Genomic DNA, 23,369 nt, shown 5'->3' with positions numbered 1-23,369 from the left:
ACGCGTTAAAATTCACGTGTATTTGACCCTCTTGGCCTTCCATACACATTAAACGTGAAAAAAGGATATCGCGTTGTTTTGATATGGATTACTTTATCACAGAATATTTGTTCGGGAGCACTTGTTTGGTTTAAAAGTAGACATGTCAAGTTTTCTATAGATATATCTCTCATGTCTCTTCGTTGAGTATTCATGGAGTTACAGTTCATTTTAATGTCGTGTTTGTAAATGAAGATCAGCGCAGACCAAGGCTGCAGACAGCACACCTTGTTTGTTATCTTTATTTTATAAGTGCCCAAAGTTTTGTTGTTATTATGTTTGTATCCAAAAAAAGTAGACCCTTTACAGAGACACGTTAAAATTCACGTCTATTTGACCCTCTTGGCCTTCCATACACATTAGACGTGAAAAATGGACATCGCGTTGTTTTGATATGGATTACTTTATCACAGAATATTTGTTCGGCAGCACTTGTTTTGTTTAAAAGTAGACATGTCAAGCTTTCTATAGATATATCTCTCATGTCTCTTCGTTGAATATTCATGGAGTTACAGTTCATTTTAATGACGTGTTTGTAAATGAAGATCAGCGAAGACCAAGGCTGCACCTTGTTTGTTATATTTATTTTATAAGTGCACAAAGTTTTGTTGTTATTATGTTTGTATCCAAAAAAAAGTAGACCCTTTACAGATTCGATTGATGTATTGCTCGATTAAAACTGAAAGTTTAATTTAGTAAATTTCGGGGTTATCAGGAGAAAATGACTCAAAACGCGTATATGCGTTAATAGACTCCAGAGTTAAAAGGCTGTCGTGACTTTTTTTCCTTCCAGTATTCATAAGCTGTATCACGCTGTCAAATTATATTTCATTTTGCACACATAAACAGTTCAAAAACACCTGAATTCTGCTCTTGTTGTGTTCTAATGGGTGGATTCGTGCAATTCGCTGTGATATTATTTTTGGAAGCGCTCATTTCTCTCTCGTCTTTCTCTCTGTTCTTTGGCCAGAGACATAATTTACGTTATAAAACGTATTCTTAAAATACACATTTCTGTTTTAATAAATGGTCATATTAAATCATAGCATAACACATAAGTAGGTACAAAAATAATCAGTGATGCATGCGACCCTTTTGGTCTCAGTGTAGCTCCCTGCTTTACCATGTTATGCAACGCTGAGCAATCGCTGCGATGTTCAGCCTGACAGATAAATCTCACAAGCACATATAAACACTCATTTTCATGTGTATAATATATTCTTCTAATTGTTTTGTGCCGTTTCGCTGCAGTGTTTTAATGTGAAAGGCTGTAATTTCTCTGTGGACTTCAAGTGTTCAGAGAAATACATCGCTAGCTCGCGGGCAGTTGGCTGCCGCGAATATATCATGTTATTACTTTAAACAGTTCAGAAACATCTGAATTTAGCTCTTGGTGTGCTCTAACGTGTGGATTGCGTGCAATCGCCGTCTTAAAAGGTCTTAAATAAGAATAAATTCGCTCGTTGTGAGCTCTAAGAGACAATGCCTCCAGCAGCTGACCAGCCGTGATTCTTCTCTCGTCTGACTGGTCTCTGCCCAGAAATAAATTATTAATGAGCCCTGACCCCTATCAGATATGTTGGTTTAGCTTGTCAGTTTGAGGGAAATTGTATTATTTACTTGTATTTTTAACCAATGTAAAAGTGAAAGTAAACAAAACTCCGGGTATTGCAACCAGTAGGGGCGCGATTTTTCTCAGACAATGTAAGTCTATGGGTAATGAATTTTGACATTTAAAAATTAATAAAAAAAAAAACTTTAAGTCTGATCATTCTGAAAAGATATAGCAACCTGCACCGCTCTATCCCGCAGGTGTCTGCCGAGTTTGGGGCTTGTGGCTTTAAAGCCCTAGGAGGAGTAGCGTTCAGAATTTCTGTGTCAGAAAAATAATTATAAGAAAAAGAAGAAGTTTAAATAGCATAACAGTATGTTGGCTTGTTGCCAAGCCAACATAATAATAAGATTAAATAGTAGATCAGTAAGTTGGCTTTTTCAAGCCAACTTAATTATGTGCTCATGTACTGCATTTTAATGCAGCCAAAATACTTAATAAAATGTTTTTTTCTATTATATGTTAATGTTTCTGTTGTCCGACAATGGAATTAATATTATAATGACTGAAACGCTGTCCATTAAGACTAAATAACCAGCTCTTAAAGATGTTAATCTCTGCACTAAAATCCTATTCACAACATTGTTTAATGAGATCACATACACATAAGATTAAGACAATGGTTGTACTGTGATTTTGGCTATACTTGTATGTAAAATAGAGTCGGAAGAAACAGAATATCTTTTTTTAACTGAAAGTGCTGCTCCTCTCTGCTCGTTGAATAGAGCAGATGCAGAGAGAGAGAGGCGTGTGCGCGCGCTGGGAGAAAGAGAGAGAGAGAGAGAGAGAGAGAGAGAGAGACAGATCGTGCGGCAGTACCGGAGAGTCTCATAGACTAAATAAGGTCTGTCAAAAAAAGTCGCTAGATTTGTCGATAGTCCCTTTTTTGGAAAAAAGTCGCTAAATCTAACGACAAAGTTGCTAAGTTGGCAACACTGGTTCCTGTCGCTCAAGTGGTAGAGCATTGTATTAGCAAGCACAGGGTTGGGGGTTCAAATCCCAAGGAACACATGTTAGGAGAAATTGTTAGCCTGAATGCAAATGTAAGTCTCTTTGGATAAAAGCGTCTGCTAAATGAAATCCATAAACATGCTTGCAAACAGAATCGCAAAGTAGATTTTAAACAAATCAACTAGTGAATTACCCACTGCTTTAAAACAGGTATATTTTGGACATTATCCAAGTTAAATGCATAAGCACACAAACACATTAAGTAACATTAAATCTTACTGAAAATGGCCGATTAAGCAGTTCATATTCTGAAACTTATTTCTAGGTTGTGTTCTGTGTACATTTAATTACATTTGGATGTAAATGGTCTTTTTTTCTGACATAAATGTAAAACACTGTGCTGCTGAGGGAGCATCTAATGGATCACCTTTACGGTGCTGTCGGGGTCTGGAGTCTACCTTCATCTCTCTTTATTTTGGTTAGGTACAGATCCTCTGCAGTTGTTGTATGTTGTTAAAAATAAAACACACTAAATATCCATTTATGTCGTGCAACAGCATGCAACAGGCAAGCATAAGCTTTATCCGCCAAAATGCAGATTCGTCACGCGCCAACATCTTACGCAAGTAAGATTGGGAAAACCTGTTAGTAAGTTTGATTTTATTTATTAATTTACTTACAATAAATAACAGTAAAATATATTAAATTAACTACATTATGTGCATACGCACTTTTGAGCTGAAAATATTATTAATAAAAAAATATATATTTAGTCAAATCTTTCAGTTGTTGGGGGGGACAAGGCCTCAATCTCTGCCTATGTTTCTACTATGTTAAAATAGCAGGACATTTTGCTAATTACCTTTTGCAAATAGTGGAAATTAAAAGCACATCAATATATACATATTCCGTATTTTACATATCAGTATATGTAATACATTATAAACGAGTATGCAATAACTGTTGAGTGTAAATTTTAATTAAAATTATTAAAGGCATGCCATCATATTGGGAAAAAAGCCCTCCCTACACCTACCCTAACCCTACCTGATACTTTATTTTCAACTTTTTGATGATTTTCTTCAATTTATATATATATATATTTTATATATAAACAAATTATTTTCTGATGCAGATTCCAACCCAGGTTGATAGCGTCAAAATGAATAGAATGTCAAAGTCTTTACCACCACTGGATTTGACTGTTAGCAATAGTTTTTTTTTTAATATTGACTAGCACAATCATAATCCACCAACAATACTACTTGAACTTGTTTAGTGTAAAATAGACACCTTTTTTTTTCAACAATTAAACAAATGCCCACAGAAAAAAAAAAAACGGGGTGCTGCAGCACTCACAGCACCTACGCTTCCCACGACTATGTATAAGATACTGTGCAAATAGAATTTCCAGTGTAAACTTTTATACAGAATACCACTGTAGTACTTCTTATTTCCTATCTTATTTATTTATTTATTATTTAAATAAATGAAGTTTGATGTATCCCTTGATAATTATATCACAAAGTAAAGTAAGTGCATGGAAGTAATGATACAATTATTATTGTTTACTCATTATTAATGTAATTATATTGCTCTTTACTGTTTGTAGAAGATATTCCCCTGCACACCTTACTTAAGATACCTGTCAAGTGTCTACTAGAGATGCATACAAATTTCTCCACTTCTCTATTACTCAAGCATGTCTACTGGCATTGTTTGCAGAGTCGGATGACATCTCGTTCTTTTTAAACAATATCACTTAGGACTAAGTTAGTGTTCCACTAACCTGCAGCACAGCAGTAACCTGACAGACTTCAAACAATTCCTTTAAATATGCTTTAATTACTGCCAGATGGACCTCATACCAATCACAGAGAATCCGTACCTCAAAAGGAATGCAATAGTTTATTTAGCATATAGGTGCATTGCAAAGATGACAACCCCCCTTCTGTTACACTTCCATAATACAAATTATGTTGCTAGATCCCCCCCCCCCCCCCCCCCCAAGGCAATAAAAGAGATGCGATGTTAAGTGTGTGTGTGTGTTTGTAGATTATCTGGCTGTATGGTGACAGAGGAAGGCTGTTGTTTTCTGGCTTCAGCTCTGAGTTTAAACCCCTCACACCTGAGAGAGCTGGATCTGAGCTACAATCACCCAGGACAATCATTAGTCAAGCTGCTCTCTGATCCATACTACAGACTGGACACACTCAAGTATGTTCAACACTAACAATGTATGTTATAAGATTGTATTGCAAAAATGTAACAAACTAGCTGATCTTCTGAAGGCGACAGAGTAAAATTATGTTGTTTGATGCATCTCTTTGTCAACAATAAACCAATAAAATAGATTGTGAGAAAATAAGAGCATGAAAAACAGTGTTTCTGAACAACCATATAGTCTTTCATTTGGCAAAAAAAAAAATTCTCCCTTACATAAATTGAGTGTGATCTTTTGTTTGTGTCATCTTTTGTTTTTATAGTCTGGATCATGGAGGAGAGATCAGGATTAAACCAGGACTAAAGAAATGTAGGTCTCTATCTCTCTCTATAAATCTCATTCTCACTCACAATCTCACTCACACACACATAGCTCAGTCATTTGTTTTATGTTATAAGTGTTAAAGTCTCTCTTCTTGTGTTCAGATGCATGTGATCTCACACTGGATTTAAACACCGCACACACTCAACTTGCCCTGTATGAGATGAACAGAACAGTGGAATTTGTGAGAGAGAAGCAGCCGTATCCTGATAATCCCGACAGATTTGATAACTGTAATCAGGTTCTGTGTAGAGAGAGTCTGTCTGGACGCTGTTACTGGGAGGCTGAATGGTGTGGGAGGGCAGTTTCTGTATCAGTGACATATAAAGGAATCAGCAGGAAAGAATGCAGTGATGACTGCTGGTTTGGATTCAATGACAAGTCTTGGAGTCTAAACTGGTTTATTGACAGATTCTCTGCCCGTCACAATAATAAGTGCACAGAAATATCTGTCCCTTCACATCACTCTAACAGAGTAGGAGTGTATCTGAACTCGTCAGCTGGCATTCTGTCCTTCTACAGCGTCTCTGACACACACACACGCACACACTTACACACATTCACCAGCACATTCACTGAACCCCTCTATGCTGGATTTACAGTTTTTTATGATTCTTCAGTGTCTCTGTGTGAGATTAACCATTAAAGACAGACAGTCACTCAAAGCTAAAAATAACTTTTTTTAACTGCTAATACAATCTGAATGCTTTAAAGAGTCATTAGTATGAGATTCTCTTCTGTTCAGAGGTATTTATTTCAAATATGTCGTGTAACAGTCTCAGTTGGACATTCAGCGGCTCCATAGTTAATGTGGTCATATTTTGATCAGTAATGGTTTATCAAGTCTGTTCTTCTGAGCAAAACAGGAGTGACTGTTGATGCTAAGATACCCAGATTGGTTCATACTGTCATCTACTCAGTAAAGGTAGGTTTTGGTTTTCTTTGGAAATCTGAACAAATGCAATGTGAAAGTAGTAGTGTAGATGCATATAAAACACAAAATAACAGATTTGCATGACAGTACATTCGGACAAAGCATAGCAAAACAGATAGGGTGCACGAAACCAAAAACAAGAATGAAACAGCAGTACATATCAGATAAAGCAATGAAATCAAGTAGCTAGGCAATATCCCAGTAGGATACCTTTAATTCAGATGTCTGGTGCAGTGAGGAGGAGTACTGCCAAGGGATCAGTCCATCTGGTGGTTTTATCATGTAAATAAATAAGTTTATACTTTGTGAGGATCTGTTTAATTGCACTCAGTATATTTATCACTCATTTTGTGTGTAATTTATAAAAATCATTTGGACTGTTTATATTTTTGTTTTGTTTATATTTTTGTTGTTTTTACTATTTACTACCTTGATTGTGTTTGTTGTTTATGTTCAGATTGAAAATATATCTCTTAAAAAAGCCACTTTTGCTTCCGTGTTCTGTTATTATATAATAATCTTTATTATATTATGAAACTTTACCCCCTGAATGTTTTGGACACTTCTTGTCAGTAAATAAAATAGTTTTTCCACTGAAAATGCCAATAATTATATTGTTATAGCTTGCTATAAATTGCTTATGGAATTGTAGTTGTAGAAATAATTTCATTCGGAATTGTGTAACATTTTAAAGTATAACTAAAGAAGAAGAAGAAAAATTGTTGCTAATGTTTTTCTTAAAATGTCTGTCAAATTCAACCATTTGTAAGAAAGCAAATGTAAAATTGGGACTTTAAATCAATTAACGTGAAACTTCAAGTTCTTAATATATGGCATCTGATGCCGACTGCTAAAATACAGTAAGTTTGAAAAACAAAGTACAGACAGGTCATGTGCCCCAAACGTTCTTTTTGAAGGGTGAAACAGCTTCCTGTGAGAAACAACTGAGACACACAGGCTGATTCATTATATTTTTACAGTTTTCTATAATATTCCAATCGTTTAAGACATTGTGGTTTTTACATAAGTAATATGTGATTTCCAAAGCTATTTTTTCAACAAAAAAATATCATCTTACACTATATTTCTTCCTTAATAATCCTAATTTTAATTTTATTATTGATTTGCTGATTACTAAATATGATTAACTTTAGTTTGCTTAAATTCAGTGATAGACTGTTAACATCAAAACATTCTCTTAAAATTCATTTGTCTTACAATCACAGTGAAACTGATTGTTCAATAGAAATGAAGATGTGGGTCAAATTAAATGATACATTTGTGTTAAGAAAATTGTAGTGATTGTTATGTTTTGATCGGTTCCATGACCAATTTCAAAATCAGTAACATGATGGTTTGGTATTTTTAATATCAAATGAGTGTGTTAATCCTGTGCAATATGTTTATCTCAACACCAGAGGTTATTTTTATTTATTTATTCTTAAGATAGATAGATAGATAGATAGATAGATAGATAGATAGATAGATAGATAGATAGATAGATAGATAGATAGATAGATAGATAGATAGATAGATAGATAGATAGATAGATAGATTGCAACGTTGCAGGTTGACACTGCTCTTTATTGACACTGATTTATGAAGATTTTTGAAATATGAAATATGCAAGTATGAAATATGGTTGAAGTAACCATAAAAAAGTTGGTTTTATTTCCCTTTTATGGCCAAATTTAAACAATAATAAAAAAAGAAAATAATGAATTAAAATAGTAATTATGTTTTTGCTCTGATAAAATATGACAACAAATGATATTGACAACATTACTAAAATTTTAATTCCTAAAATTATACTTTAGTGAGATTTAAATTAAAATAAAAACATAAATTCTTATAATATTATTAAAATATTGAAATATTAAATATATATTTAAAATAGTAAAATAAAATGTAACATAAAATCATCAGACCAATTTTGGCCGATAGAAAAGTTGTCACTACTTGCCATTTATGAAAAATACCCTTATCCAGTGAGCAGTTCAACATTTAATTTAAAATCTGCCTTTATTATGTTATAAAGACACTTATCTTATCCATGTGTTTTATCGTGCACTGTAAAATGCAGACTGACATGCAAATGTTGAAATTGAAGATTGGAGAATAAAATTCACAAAACTCATCCTAATGCGAGACAGTTTTACATTTTAGACAGGATTCATCAAACGTTCCTTCAGTGGAGCAATGCAGAAGATACGTTTCCCTCCAGCCGAGTCTTTGCTGTAGGCCTTATCCTCTTTTGACTGAACAAACAGGTTAAAATGGACAAAGAGGGAGAGGTTTGCAGATTAATGATGCACACAAACGTATTTCATAACAACAGCTGGCATTTTAAACAACATAAATCTTTTACTGTTGCACAGTATATCTGTGAGAGGATGTGATATTTGCCGCATACTGTTATGAAATATGATATTCAACATTCATTCAAACCATTTATTGTATTGTATGCAACAGATTCTGTAGGATATGTTGAATTAGTTTAAATAATCTAAATAGTGTTTGATCACAACACTAACATTAAATATGAACATTAATAGTAATGCTTATCTTGACAAACGCCACTTTTATTAACAGCAGTATTATTATTAATTAGGTGTCATATTTGAGGCTGTTCCTGACCTTCTATGAACTTCGCCCCAGGCTCTAAGATCTCAAACAGAAGGATAAAAAAAAAAAACAGTGTTCGTCTTTGGGAAAACCGGTTTGAACTGCTTGGAAGTATTGGCAGTACCATGTGGGGTTCCTCAGGGATCAATTATAGGACCACTGCTTTTTAATCTATGTATGTTACCTCTCGGTCACATCATCAAGAGGCATGGTACAGTATCTCTTTTCATAGCTATGCTGATGACACACAGTTGTATGTAGCCATGTCTCCTGATGACCCTTTGCAAATCGATACACTGCCAAATTGCTTCCAAGACATACATTTTTGGATGTCACAAAAATTCTTACTCAACCAAGATAAAACTGAAGTACTGATTATTGGATCAAAAGCGCAGAGTGTAATTCACCCCTAAATTAAATATACACTGATCAAACCCTAACAATGTGGCAGCTCTTTGTCTGAGCTGTCTTTATCATCTGAAGAACATTGCTAAAGTAAGGCATTTCTTTCTCTGAGCAACACAGAAAAAAATAATGCATGCATTTATAACTTGACTATTGTAATCCTCTTCATATTGTTCTACCAAAGTATATATTTTTAGTCTCTAGTTCTCTAAAGAACTAGTATATTTTATACATTTTTATACATTTTATACAATGTTTTGTTTTGCATCATTTTTAATGATTTATTTATATTTTAATCTTTATAAATGTTATTATTATCCATGTATTTTAATAGGTCTATTTTATTTTAATTCTTTTTAGTTACATTATTTTCTGTTTAGTTACATTTTATGAATTGCTGTATCATTGTTCCTTCATGTCTGTAAAGCACTTTGAATTGCATTAACCTATTTAGAAACCGGTTATATAAATAAAATTAGCTTGATTGCTAGTTTTTTGTTAAAAATGATTGTGGCATTTTTTATTCATCTCTGATAAAATATGTTTTAATCATACTAATACTTAGTGGCAACTGTGGAAGGTTTTTAGTTTCACTGCAAAAATAAATAAATATTAAATATACTATAATGCAGCTCGTTTTTAATGTCATTAAAATACAAATTATATATATATATATATATATATATATATATATATATATATATATATATATATATATATGTATATGTATATGTATATGTATATATATATATATATATATATATATATATATATATATATATATAATATTTCAATATTTGAATTTCTTCAATAAAATAATCAAGTATTGTTTGTTGTTGTTTTATTGACTCAAGTTCAGTTGTATGAAACAAACATTCAGCTCTAATGAAATAAAAGACACAGATGGAAATAAAAACAGCTGATAAGACACCCATTAGGTAAGTATTCAGATAATACAAGTAAAATTCAAGAAATAAATGACAAAGGTATTTTGAACATTTACAATTGTAACTGTCCCCCCAAATTATAGAAGTGTGTCATATCGAACACAAACTGTACAGATGATTGTTAAGATGAACTCAAAGCTTTAATTTTGAATTCAATGCAATGAAAGCACAACATCAGAGATGTTTTAAAAAATACCTTTATCCTTTAATATTTGATCATCTATAAAAGCACTCACAATCATTCGTGTAAGATAAATCTGTGTGCTGTGTTAGCACAGGGAGAACCGGCGAGAGTTGATGTTCATCTTGGTGACCCCGATGACCTTGAGTGACTCTGAGAGACCTAATCCAGGAGACATGGGGACATCACACAGGTCAGACATATCGTCCCGCTCCTCCAGCTCAAACGTGGCATCGTTCAGCATCTTGCGGTGCTGGTGACATGTCTGCACGATTCTCAGGCTGTTGATGTCAGTGCGCAGGTTCATTAGCTGATGCGCGAGCTGCTGATCCTGCAAACGCATCTCTGCCTGAAGCAGGAGGGTAAAGCACACACAGTTAAAACTTTCCTTGAATTCTGTATATGTAATGCAATTTATTGCAAGCCAGTACTGCAGTACTTATGCAGTAAATGGAGTTGTAATACTAATAATTTTAAAATTATTTAACTTTATTTTTTTTCCCAGTACTATTTATATTGTTACCAGCAGGTGGTGCCGTCAAATGTCCATGAATCAGTGATTGATTACAAATGGTCAGTATATAAAAATGCTGATCCAAATAAATAATAGTAAAAATATAAATTTTTAATAAAAATAATTTATAAAAATTGATATATATTTTTTTTTTAATCAAATTCAGGTTCAGTAAAAAATGTTTTTTTTTTTTAAAATACAAAAAAAAAAAAAGTCACAATGTAAATGGCCGCTGATATAACAAATCTGGGAGAAACAAAATTATTTAGATATATAAATGCCAACAAATTAAGTTAAATAAAATTATTAATAGTTCATTACACTACAGGAATAATAGTAAAAAGATTTTTTTAATTGATACAAATCAAAAATCTTAATTCATTTAGCTTTTTAGCTTAATAAATGAATAAATAAATAAATAAATCTGCTTTGTTTTTAAATAAAAACACTTTGTGTGTTTGTATAAACATGTACATACATATACATATATATATATATATATATATATATATATATATATATATATATATATATATATATATATATATATACATATACATATACATACAAGATTATTTTTCTAAATTAAGTATTTTATATATCTGTTTTACACACTAAAGTTTTTTTTTTATTTTAACTACAGTGTATACATTTTTTCCCCACAAATGACACCAAATCAGATTTATTTATTTGTTTTTCATTTATTAACACAGAAACCATGTTGAAAAACTCACCAGCTCGTTCCTGAGCCACTCCAGTGCTTGGTCTATACTTCCAAATCCCAGTGTGTTTCCTAACGCCTTCCTCCCTTCATGGAGCACACTAACAGGACCTGATGTTGTCTGTTTCTCTGTGTCACCGGCGGCCGCTGGCAGCTCTGAGTCTCTGTGGCTCTGGACAAGCATCGCCTCCAGCTGCGCTCTCCAGTCCAGGTAAGACGGCTTTCTGGTCTCCAGCTTCAGCTTCTCAGTCAAAGCCTTCAGACTGGAGAGGTGATCGACCTGTGACGTAACGAGGCTTTCTGGGGTCTTAGATGCATGGGACATTTCCACTGGCTTTTCACAGCGTTGCTTGCAGGAAAACTAAAATGTGTTTTAGTTTAGCAGACCAACATCACTAGATATAGTTTAAGTAACCTGGATCCATGGATGCAAAAATGCAAATATCTTTTGCTTTAGAGAACTTTTATTTTAACTTTTTTTTTTTATTCTTTTCTCTCAGTGTCGTCGAACTTCTTTTTCAGTTTCTCCAAACAAGACTTGCAGACAATGTTTCACTTCTGAGACTGCTGAAATAATGAGGCATCTGAAACACAAATAACATCGAACCATGCAACAAGTAAATATCACAATCTACTGTATGTTTTAATATGCTGTCGTATGATATAAAATGTAAAAATTGTCTTATAAAGAAACACACCTGTGCAGCTCTGTAACGATAATGACAAGTTTATTTCAACAGTAGTGCTTGTTTTACTAGTTAGTCTTCTTTTATAAAAACGACTTCCTTATAACTTTGTTCTTGACTCATTGTTTGCTCTTGTAAAATGACAGGCACTAATCCTTGTGCATAATATATCAGAGAAAACAAACTCTCAAGAAAATGGGTCAAAACTCAAAACAGGGGCCTATAATAACAATCTAAGCGCATGATCTAAAGCCATGGTGCAGGTGCACTCAGGGCCCTATCATTCACCAGCGCAAGTGTGTTTTCTAGTTTCAGCCCAATGCAGTTCTCATTTTCCTGCCCTGAGCCAAGTTGTTTAAATAGAAAATGCATTTGCACCCATAGGCGTGCTGGAAAAAATATAAATGTGTTGAGGCACATTGTTTGTGCGTTGTTATTTTGAGGAGCTGAAAATAGACTGCGCCACAGACCAACACAAACCTGGTCCTAAAGTCTGGCACAATATTTTTTCTTTCTTATTTAAAAGAGTGCCCTAGTAATATACAGCTATAGGCGGGTGCACAACGCACCAACTTTGCTTATTACACACACAGGTACACACAGCAGCACACAAACATTTATTTAAAAAAAAAAATTACATTCCACCATGTAAATAGCAAACCTGCCATGGCACGAGTGCAACTGGCTTTTAGTGGGATGGGAGATAAGACTCTGATTAATTTATTGCACGTTATGTCATAAAAACACCCATTACTCATTAAGAGAATTGGGACAACCTGTTTAGACCGTGCACATTGTCCCTATTCTCTTCATGAGTAATGGGTGTTTTTGGGGTGTAACGTGTAATTAACCAGCCCATCCCCTTTAATTGGCAGTTGCGCTCATGAAAAAGCAGATTTGCTATTTACACGGTGCTTGTGTGTGAACAAATAGTTAGCCTGTTTCTGATACATGCAATGTATTCATTATTTTTGTTTTTCACCTTTGTTTCTGTGTAAATAATTAATTAATAAATAAATCTGCGTTATGTTCTGTTTTCATTTTAAATTTTAGTAATTCACACGGACCCTTTTTTTTGTGTGTTTTGTCATTTTTATTATTTATTTTTAAAATGCCTTTATAGTTTTATTTTTAATTTATAGTTTTAGTTAAGTACTTCAACTTAAACTAGTGAAAATTAGAAATGTTGCCCTGGCAGTCAGTTAGCGGAAATAAAATGAGTTTACAGTTTTTTATATTTTAGCTTATTTTAGCTTATTAGTTTACTTTATTTCAAGTAATGAATGAGTTGACGTGTCCATAATGCATGAGTTAACAGCAGCTTTTGTATTAATGGATGAACAGATGCATTGTAACCAGAACACAGTATTTATTGTGCTAACAATTTGTCTGTTTTTTTTACACGGCAGGTGATTTGTGATATCATGCAATCAATTAATTACAGTCAGGAGATTCCCATATACCTCTGTCATGACAGTGTCACTTAAGGAGAAATTTCGAAATGGTTCCAAAGTTCTAATAACATTCTTTTTGGAATTCTGACAAGCAGCACTGTTACAATGTTAAGAGTTTCTTCGAATGCACTGAGTCATATATAGAAGCAGACTGTTTACATGTGATACTGGTGACAGTCTGCTGGACTCATATGACTGTGGAGGAGTTTGAGCACTGAACTAGGACACAGCAGCAGCTGCCTGCTAAACTGGGAACCCCTCGAGTCCATCGTGTCTCTGAGTGATTCTAGTTCTCATCAACCAGAGCAGACCAGTCAAACACCTAATGTGACCAAATCAAATCATACGATCATATCTTATCAGCATCACACTATGCAAATTCTGTTCCCTGTGCTTAAAAGAAAAGTTCACCCAAAATGAACAATTGCTGAAAAAATACTCAATCTCAGGCCGTGCGAAATCTGAGTTTGTTTCTTCATCAGATTTGGAGAAATGTAGCATTGCATCACTTTCTCAACAAATGATTCTCTGCAGTGAATGGGTGCCATCCGAATGAGAGTCCAAACAGCTGATAAAAACAATAAAAGTAATCGAACACTACTCCAGTCCATCAGTTAACACCCTTTAAGCAAATCCATCATTAATATATGTTTCTGACCAAAATTTTGGTCCATAATCCATAATAATGCTTCCATCATGGTGAACAAGTCTTAAACTGTTTTCATTAGTAAGTGCTTGATCTGTGCAGATGTCTCTCCAGATTCAGATGAGATTACTTTCACTAAAGAAAATATTATGGATTATGGATACTTTAGCTGAAAGCAACCGTCCGAAAGTCTTAACTTCACAAGATGTTAAACAATGTACATATTTGATGGAGTCAGTTTCCAGCAAAGTTTCATTTTTGGGTGAACTATTCCTTTAAAAGGGGGAATCCTCTAGTGACAGACTTTCCACAAGACTGTGTGAGAAATGCAACTCATTATATTAGAAATTCAAGAAAAATACTTGGAGGACCAACTAAAGAAAAAGTTGGCTAAGTAAACAGAGAGTCCACTGTGGAAAATGTAATGGATGAAATGGCTACAAATAGTTTCCCGCTGTTCAGTATTTTTGCAATGTTCTGATTCGTGGAAAAGTCCCCATTACACTGAGCAACAGGACGCTGTCCCTCAAAAAGAAAGAATACAATAAGAACATGCAGAGAGTCTGTTGACCTTTGTCATGGTGCCTAAACCACTCAGAAAAGGGAGCCTTGCGAAAATTGTGTGTACTTACATATATTATATAATTACAACTTTTAATATTTAAAATACAAAAAATATTTTACAAATTCTAAATAAAAATGTTATTAATATTTATTTTATATTATTTTATTCATTATTTACTTTTTAGATTATCTCATTTATTATCTTTCGTTTCATGAAAGATAATTTAGGTAAAAAAACAAAAATAATAATAAATAAAAAACAGCCTTAATTAATACACAGATCTCTCTAAAAACTAATATTCGTGTTTTCTTAAAGGATGGAAAGCTCGAAATCAGCCGTGATGTCATTTCTACAAATACAGTATCAGCACAGAGGAAATATTACAGACGACACGCTGAGAAAACACACCAGTCAAGAACTGCATTCCACTGACAGAGCTTGCGTGATCCCTCTGTATGTTACTATTATAGAGATATGAGGAATAAAAATGTGTTAATAACAACCTACCTTCACCAAACCGCATTAAACACGGAGTCAAACCCATCTGCTGCGAATGAACGCGTCCGTGCCGCGTCGCGTCTAGGAGGTCGTTCATTGGTCGACTGGGTACTGATGAAGCCGCGTAGCGCGGCGCTCATTATAATACGAGCGCTCTGATTGGTCAACTTCGCTTGTTATGTTTGCGTCGCGTCACACTGGAACGTTTTTATGAACTTTCCGTGTCAAACGCATCAAGAAGCGTTGGAATGCGTATTTTATATTATTAATAAGTGCGTATGTTTGAAAACTAAAGTATCAGAATGGTGTAGAAAAATCTGCGTCCTTCCTTAGCGGAGCTGGTTGTCACATTTGTCACTCAGATGCTAGATTTATTTATTTATTTTTAATGTAAAATGTTGTATAGAAACAAACCTTTAAGCTGTCTGTGTGGTTTTATTGTTTATTCAACAGCTATCAAAAATATGATATTGGATTTTCGGAAGAGAAAATTAAATATAAAATATTCAGTCTTAAGAAGATGTATTATTTTCACATTAGCTGTGCTTAATTCAAACAAATGTCGTATAAACAATAAATAAATAAAAATAGTAACTGTAGATCAGTGCTTATGAAAAGTGAATTGCACCTGCAGTGGGACGTACCTCGCGTCTATTGGCTGCTGGATCTGTCAGTCATGCGGTGACGTCATGTGGGTATTGTGTTTGAGGAAACGCAAGAAACTGCATCGAACCTGAAACATATTTGACTTTCTTAAATCATATCGACATCAACGAAGAGTTTAATGTGACTGCACTTAAAATATACGATTTCCAACGTCCCGAGCAAAAAAGGTATGCTAACATTTCGTCTGTTTTGAGTTCATTAATGGCTAAGTTTGGGTTAGCGTCATTGAACATGTATGTCATAATCAATGCATCATCAGTAATAATGTTATCAGATCCGTGTTCAGTGATAAACTGTCAAATTTTCCTTTTAAGTTGCAGTTTTTTGTAGTTTGTTGAAACCATTTTGTCTTTGAAAGGGCAGGTGGACGTTATATAGAATATCAGTGTATTATAAATGAGTTTTGATCAGGCCTCTATTGATTATTAGTTATTGATCTGCTCCATTGTATGTTTTGCACAAGCTCAATATCAGCATGAGATTAGAAGCACCTAATTTGTCCTCAGGTGTTTCCTGTAATGCTTCCTTGTTACACAAAACACATAAACAAAAGTTCTACTTATGAAATATATAGAGATGTTAATAATTATATGTCATTTTTTTTCTTAGTTAAATTAAGGGAAATCTGACATTTATTAGGTGAAACTTCCTCTGGACTGTCCAGTATTGACTAACAGTTGAAGTTCCTGGTCATGTGGTCAGAGCTGCAATACGTTTATAAATACATGCATGTGATTCTTCAAGAAAAATGTATTTATTATATATATCGTGTGATGGTTTGATAATACTTATTTAACACTTATTTAAATGGACTTTGAATTAAAATGATAAAAAAAAAAAAACTTTTTTTAAACGAAATACTTGATTAAAAAAAGTATAATTATTACTGAGACCTCAACTAGTAATTATTTTGATAATTGATTAATCAGTGAATCAGTTGTTTATACAGTATATATGAAAACTAAATTCATTTCAATGCATCATTTAATATGAAAACATTATGTGCAATGAAACATTATGTGAAGTTATCTGACTTGATTATCAATTATTAGTCTTTATATTTCATCTAGTTGTCCCTAAGTCTCTCCCTATAGCATTAAATCAACACTATGACTGCAGTTAAAATATTTAATATCCTCTGCATTCATAATTGTCTTAAACATAATAATAAAACTACTAATGAAAGCAGTTTTTGTGGAAAACAGTATGTGCAAGTGTTGCATGTATGACATATATTGACATTTTTAAAAAGTTGCCTTTACAACAACCTAAATTAGTTAACGTTTTAGTAATTTTATTGCTTTTTTGTCATTTTTTATGTATGTACATAGTTTATTAGTTTATTTGTTTTAATTTATTTTAGTACTTCAACTTAAAATAAATAAAAATTAAAAATGCCAGCTATCTAAAATAAGGAAGAATAAGTTAATGTTGTGTTTTTGTCTTTTGTCCTTTGGCAACCGGTTGAAATAAAGTGAGTTTTAAGTTAAGTTTAAGTTGTGCATGTGGTCAGTAAAGTTCAGGGTGGGTTAGTAATAGTTTGTAACATGCACAAGTTAAGTAGAGTCATAGTCTGCTGAAAAGAGTGTCTGTTAATGAGGAAATGCTGACTTGTGGGTAAAAATTCATTTAATTGTGGGACTTTAACTTGAACAAGCGGTGGTCTGTCTCTCTGTTATAAATTGCCAGTGAGGAAAGTGACTGCCACATCCGCAGCTCAGGATGCAGGTCAGCGGTCATCTCTGCGCTCTCATCGCCTGTTTTGGATTAACCCTGTCAGCGCTGGCCGGAAACCAAACGCGACTGGATTCTGGAAACACTGCGCCGCCGCTCCTCTTGGTGTCGTTTGATGGTTTCCGCGCAGACTACCTAAAGAAATACTCCTTTCCCAATCTGGAGAAGTTCTTCTCTGAAGGCGTCCTTGTGCACGAGCTGACCAATGTGTTCATAACGAAAACCTTCCCCAATCATTACAGTCTAGTCACGGGCCTGTACGCCGAGAGCCACGGCATGCTTGCCAGTGTTATGTACGACTCAGTGTCCAAAAAGACATTCTCCATTCAGAACGACAGTGACCCTTTCTGGTGGAACGAAGCCACTCCGATCTGGGTGTCCGTGGAGGAGTCTGGGTCCAAGGCAGCCGCTGCAATGTGGCCAGGAACGGACGTCAATATCCAAAACCACACGTTAACTTACCAGTTCGAATACGACCCCAAGGTGACTTTCCAAGAAAGGCTGGGAAACCTCACGCAGTGGATGACCGCAGACAAATCAGTGAAGTTTTCCGCTCTGTATTGGGAAGAGCCCGACCGGAGCGGACACATGTACGGCCCGGATAACACCACAGAGATGAGCAGGGTTTTAAAGGAAGTGGATGGTCACATTGGCTTCCTGATGGAGCAGCTCAACAGAACGGGATTATGGGGGAAGATAAACGTCATCATCACTAGTGATCACGGCATGGCGCAGTGTTCTCAAGAGCGTCTTATTAAACTGGATGACTGCATCCATCCGAGCAGCTACAAGGTGGTGGATCTTACTCCTGTGGCCGCCATAATCCCACTGGAAGGTACTTCTTGATTTTTTTATACTATGTTTAATTCATTCATTGTTTTCCATAGTGAACTGTGATTTTGTTGCTATATAGGTTTTTTTTTTAAGAGTTTAGGGAGACCATTGACCAGTATGTACATGAAAAATGGGATATTAAGAATGTGTTTTATATATGCATGTACTGTATATGTATATGTGACCACAAAACCGCTCATAAGAGTCAATTCCTTAAAATTTAGATTTCAGCATCTGAAAGCTGAATAAACAAGCTTTCCATAAATCCATTGATGTATGGTTTATTAGGATCGGACAATATTTGGCTGAGATAAAACTATTTCGAAATCTGGAATCTGAGTGCAAAAAAAATCGAAATATTGAGAAAATTATCTTTAAATTGTCCAAATGAATTCTTAGCAATGCATGTTACTAATCAAAAATTTAGTTTTGATATATTTACGGTAGGAAATTGACAAAATATCTTCATGGATCATGATCTTTACTTAATATCTTAATGATTTTTGGCATTACATTTTTCTTTATAATTTTGACCCGTACAATCTTTTTTGGCTATCTTAGCTCGATTTTATGCTTTTTACTTCGTTTATATTAATTCCACAATCCCCCAATGTTTCCTTCCAAAGTCCAAAGATTTTATCTGGACCTGCGAATAAGCATGTTTCCTCATAATTACTTTATTATTATTTTAATTTAATTGACAGATAATTCGACTGTGTACAAAAACCTGTCCAGCTGTCACCATCACATGAAAGCGTACCTGAAAGACGATGTTCCCGATCAGTTGCACTACAAAAACAATGAAAGGATCCAGCCGATCCTTCTGGTGGCGGATGAAGGCTGGACGATTGTCAAAAATGGCAAACTCCCGCGCCGTAAGTGTTCCCACGAAAGCAATGTTTGAGTCTGAATTTGCATTGAATCAATCAAATTCAATTGAATTCATTGATAGCATTCATAAAACTGCTTATTGTGGCAATTGTGAATTGTTTTCATGAGTTTATTTTCGTTCGCAGTGGGCGATCATGGCTATGACAATACGCTTCCCAGCATGCACCCCTTCCTGGCCGCCCATGGGCCTGCGTTCCGCAAAGGCTACAAGATGTCGAGCATTAACAGCGTGGATCTCTACCCGCTCATGTGCCACCTCGTGGGCGTCCCTCCGAAGCCCAACAACGGCAGCTTCGCTCACGTGCGCTGTGCGCTAGCTAACGAGCAGTGCGGAGAGCTAGCGCTAGCGGTGGGCCTCGTCATCGGGGTTCTGATCATCCTGACCATCTTCACCTGTCTCTTCAAGCTGATGAAGAACAGAGATGTCTCGTCTCCTCGTCCGTTCGCCCGCTTGGAGTTAGAGGACGACGGTGATGATGAGCCGCTGCTGGAATGAAGCCTGTTATTAGGTGTTAGCAGGTAAAGCGACTTGATTCAAACACATACGTTAAAGGAATCGTTTACTGACCTACAGTTTAAGGTGAACTGTTCCTTTAAATGAAAATGAAATGCTGCAGAGATCATACTGAAACTGAAAGAGAGAAATGGAGCCATTGTAAAGCCAGTAACATACACTGAAGACACAATAATGATAATGAGTCATCGTTAGTACTAAACAACATGACAAAACACGTCCTCAACATTATCAACAGCTGCTGATGCTTTAAAATGAGTTCTTAAAGGGACAGTACGCCCCAAAATTAAAACTCTGTTGTTCCAAACCTGTATGACTCTCAAATCGTTCCACAAAAAGTTCCAAGACTTTCTTTCTTCTGTTAAACATAAAAGAAGATATTTTGAAGAACGTGAGTGATCAGACATTTGCCAGTCGCCATTGACTTCCATAGAATGGGGGAAAATATTTTGGAAGTCAATGGTGACTGGCAACTGTTTGGCAACCAACATTCTTCAAAATGTTTAAGAGGAGAAAGAAACTCTTGGAACCGGTTTAAAAAACACAAAATGAGGAATTTGTATTTTTAGGTGAACTATCGCTGAATGAGTTCACTGGTGTGGAATCTTTACTACAGAATAAAAAATAAAAAGGTAGCTGTGACTGTTTATCTCATAATTCTGATTTCTTCCCTCAGAAATGTGAGATATAAAGTCAGAATTGGAGCACATAAATTTGAAATTTTAAACTTTTTGCCTTGGCATTGAAGAATAAAGATATTTGCTACTTTTTATCTCACAATTCTGACTTTATTTGTTGCAGATCTCATGCATTTACCTTTACCCAGAACTGCAAGATAGAAACCTAGAATCGTGATATTAAGGATTGCAATTTATAAACTCACATTTATAAGGAAAAAGTCTATCTTGTTTTTGCCATGGAATTAGAATAAAAAACACAATATTTGCCATATATAAACTCAAAATAGCGAGATTAAAAATAAATAAAAAGATCAGAGGAAAAAGTTAATTTGTTTTTGGCAAAAATTGCAGGTTATAAACTTGAGCTTCTCATGGAATAAAAAAAAATCTCAGAGTAAATCTGATTTATCTCACAATTCTGAGTTTATGTCTCACAATAGTTTTCCCCTCATAATAGTGAGATAAAAATTCATAATTCTGAGGAAAAACTCAAAAAAAAAAAAAAGGGAATGATGAGTTTATATCTTGTATTTTTCCCCTTAATATTGCAAGATATAAACTTAAATTTGTGAGATATAAACTCATTTTGAGAAAAAAATTTCAGAATTGCAATGAGGAAAAAAGTCAAGCTTGTTTCTGTCATGAAAGAAAAAATACAAAATTGTAATTGTCTATTTATCTCACAATTAATTATACAATTATTAATTCAGACTTTTTCTCAAAGTAGTGACAAAATACTGAGAAGTCTTTTTTCATGGCGGAAATAAGTTTCCATACCATGTACAGAAATAGTTTAAATGTGTGAGATAATTTCCTTGAAAATCTCACACGCACAAGTCTCTTCGAATGATTAAATCATGCTACTTCCTGTAATGCTTTTTAGCATTATCATATGCATATAAATATTGCTTTATATCTATGCACTCTGTGTGTTAGCGGTCAGGTTACTGAGGTACGCTTCATGCTTTTAAACTGCTGTTTCATCCAAATGCATCGAAACAATGATTTCTACTTAGGATTGCTATGCTTTAGGAAAATGCAGAACAAAAAACAAAAAAAAGTGCAGAACGTAAGCAATAATAATTATTACTCTAGCTTCTTTTCAGTAAGAAACAGGATACTGAGGTTACTTGAAAACGCTGTACTGATGTTGCTCGTAGTGAAACTTTATTTATTAAGTCACTTTTCATCTGTTCTCACCGTCGGGGAAATACACAACCAGTTAAATCTGAATATTTATTTTCTTTTTCTAGAAGTTGCTTAGTCTTTGTTTCTTTTCAGAAAAGGTGTATTTAGATCAGATGCAACTAAAGGAATGCTAAATAAATCTCATGTTTCTTCTTGAGTCCCTACTGGGGAATGTTTCTGTAGGGTTTCTGAGGGCTTTTCCCTGAATGTTTCTGAGTGTTGAATGTTTCTCAGAGATTGTTGTGTGTGTAAATACACTGTAAAGCTTGTGTTTTTGCTTGTTGCACTGTAATCTGTAGGTTCAGATTTGGGGGAAGGGGATTTTTATTCATGCTTTAAAATGTTTCCTATTTTTCAAAAGTGTTTTGGACTTTTAATGCTGGTTTTTGACTGTTGACTTGAAATGACATTGACTTTTTATCCATGGCTTGTCATTTTCTAAATATTTCTTGCCGTTTTTTTTCTGTGCATTTAGCCGCGTTTAGTATTATTTCACATCAATCTTTAGTTACAGAGTGGAAGGTTACTGAAACATAGGAAATGAAATCACTCCGGCTTGTGCAGTATTTGGTTATCAAATGTTTGTGGCTACATTTTCACAGCTTTTTGAATCTTCATGAAACTATGCAAAGCAAAGACTACATATAACATTTTGTCACTCCAGAGTCATGACATTTGTCATCTGAAAATCTAATAAAATATATTTATTTCAGATATTTAAAGTGTGTGGATTTATTTATTTATTGTGCATGTGTGTGGGTAACTTGTTATTGTTATAGGTCGATTTTTGTAATGACGTCAAGCAACCACTAGAGGTCTCGCTTTGTTGTCCAACTACCAGGTGAACTACAGGTTACTGTATTTCTATCATGACACTACTGTGAGGACAATCAGTTGTGACTTATTCAGTCAAGAGAAACATGATGTGTTTTTATATACAGAAGTGATTTTAATATAGCAGAAATATGTATGGCTCTTGGCTCATATGCATATTTGTGTGTGTACATACACACCAACACAAAATGCTGCTATTCAAAAATCCTTAAATTATTTTTGAATCTCTTCTGCTCACCAAGGATGCATTCATTTGATTAAAAATACACTAAAGCCAGTAATATTGTGAAATATTATTCCAGTTTAAAAGAACAGTTTTCTATTTGAATATATATTAGATTGTAATTTATTCTTGTGATCAAAGCTGGATTTTCTTGAGTCTTGAGTGTCACATGATCTTCAGAAATCATTCTAATATGCTGATTTGGTTATCAGTTCTTAAAAATAGCTATTTCTTATTATTATCAATATGGAATACAGTTGGAGCGCATGATATTTTAAATATGTTATTCCTTTTTTTAGGATTTTTTTTATTGAATATACAGCATTGATTTGAAATAGAACTCTTTACTGTCAATTTTGATACATTTAACATTCAGTTTGCTAAAAAAAAGCATTCAATTATTTAAAATAATTAAACAAAAAATTACTTACTATTATTTATGATCAATCTAAAGCATTTCTGCTGAATAAAATTGATAACTT

The 23,369-nt window shown here is 34.2% G+C and overlaps 3 protein-coding genes across 3 annotated transcripts; 2 read left to right on the top strand and 1 right to left on the bottom strand.

The window, feature by feature from the left end:
- The first annotated feature begins 4,661 nt into the window (after window positions 1–4,661).
- Window positions 4,662–7,008, top strand: LOC113117814 (stonustoxin subunit beta-like). The gene is made up of 3 exons (XM_026286744.1): window positions 4,662–4,819; window positions 5,089–5,135; window positions 5,252–7,008. Exons 1-3 carry the CDS (start codon window positions 4,671–4,673, stop codon window positions 5,791–5,793), a joined length of 738 nt encoding a protein of 245 aa, XP_026142529.1. The 5' UTR covers window positions 4,662–4,670; the 3' UTR covers window positions 5,794–7,008.
- Window positions 7,009–9,937: 2,929 nt separating this feature from the next.
- Window positions 9,938–15,434, bottom strand: LOC113117817 (protein FAM167A). The gene is made up of 3 exons (XM_026286747.1): window positions 15,333–15,434; window positions 11,488–12,058; window positions 9,938–10,588 (listed from the first exon to the last, which is right to left on the bottom strand). The coding sequence occupies exons 2-3, from the start codon at window positions 11,797–11,799 to the stop codon at window positions 10,328–10,330; spliced, it is 573 nt and encodes a 190-aa protein (XP_026142532.1). The 5' UTR covers window positions 11,800–12,058; window positions 15,333–15,434; the 3' UTR covers window positions 9,938–10,327.
- Window positions 15,435–15,998: 564 nt separating this feature from the next.
- Window positions 15,999–22,298, top strand: LOC113117799 (bis(5'-adenosyl)-triphosphatase enpp4-like). Its single transcript, XM_026286719.1, has 4 exons — window positions 15,999–16,155; window positions 17,677–18,558; window positions 19,262–19,432; window positions 19,574–22,298. Exons 2-4 carry the CDS (start codon window positions 17,712–17,714, stop codon window positions 19,942–19,944), a joined length of 1,389 nt encoding a protein of 462 aa, XP_026142504.1. The 5' UTR covers window positions 15,999–16,155; window positions 17,677–17,711; the 3' UTR covers window positions 19,945–22,298.
- The last annotated feature ends 1,071 nt before the right edge of the window (window positions 22,299–23,369 follow it).

The sequence above is a fragment of the Carassius auratus genome, chromosome 17 (genome assembly GCF_003368295.1).
Source record: "Carassius auratus strain Wakin chromosome 17, ASM336829v1, whole genome shotgun sequence".
Taxonomy (NCBI): domain Eukaryota; kingdom Metazoa; phylum Chordata; class Actinopteri; order Cypriniformes; family Cyprinidae; genus Carassius; species Carassius auratus.
The sequence above is the reverse complement of the archived record's forward strand: the minus strand, read 5'-3'. Positions and strand labels throughout refer to the sequence as shown.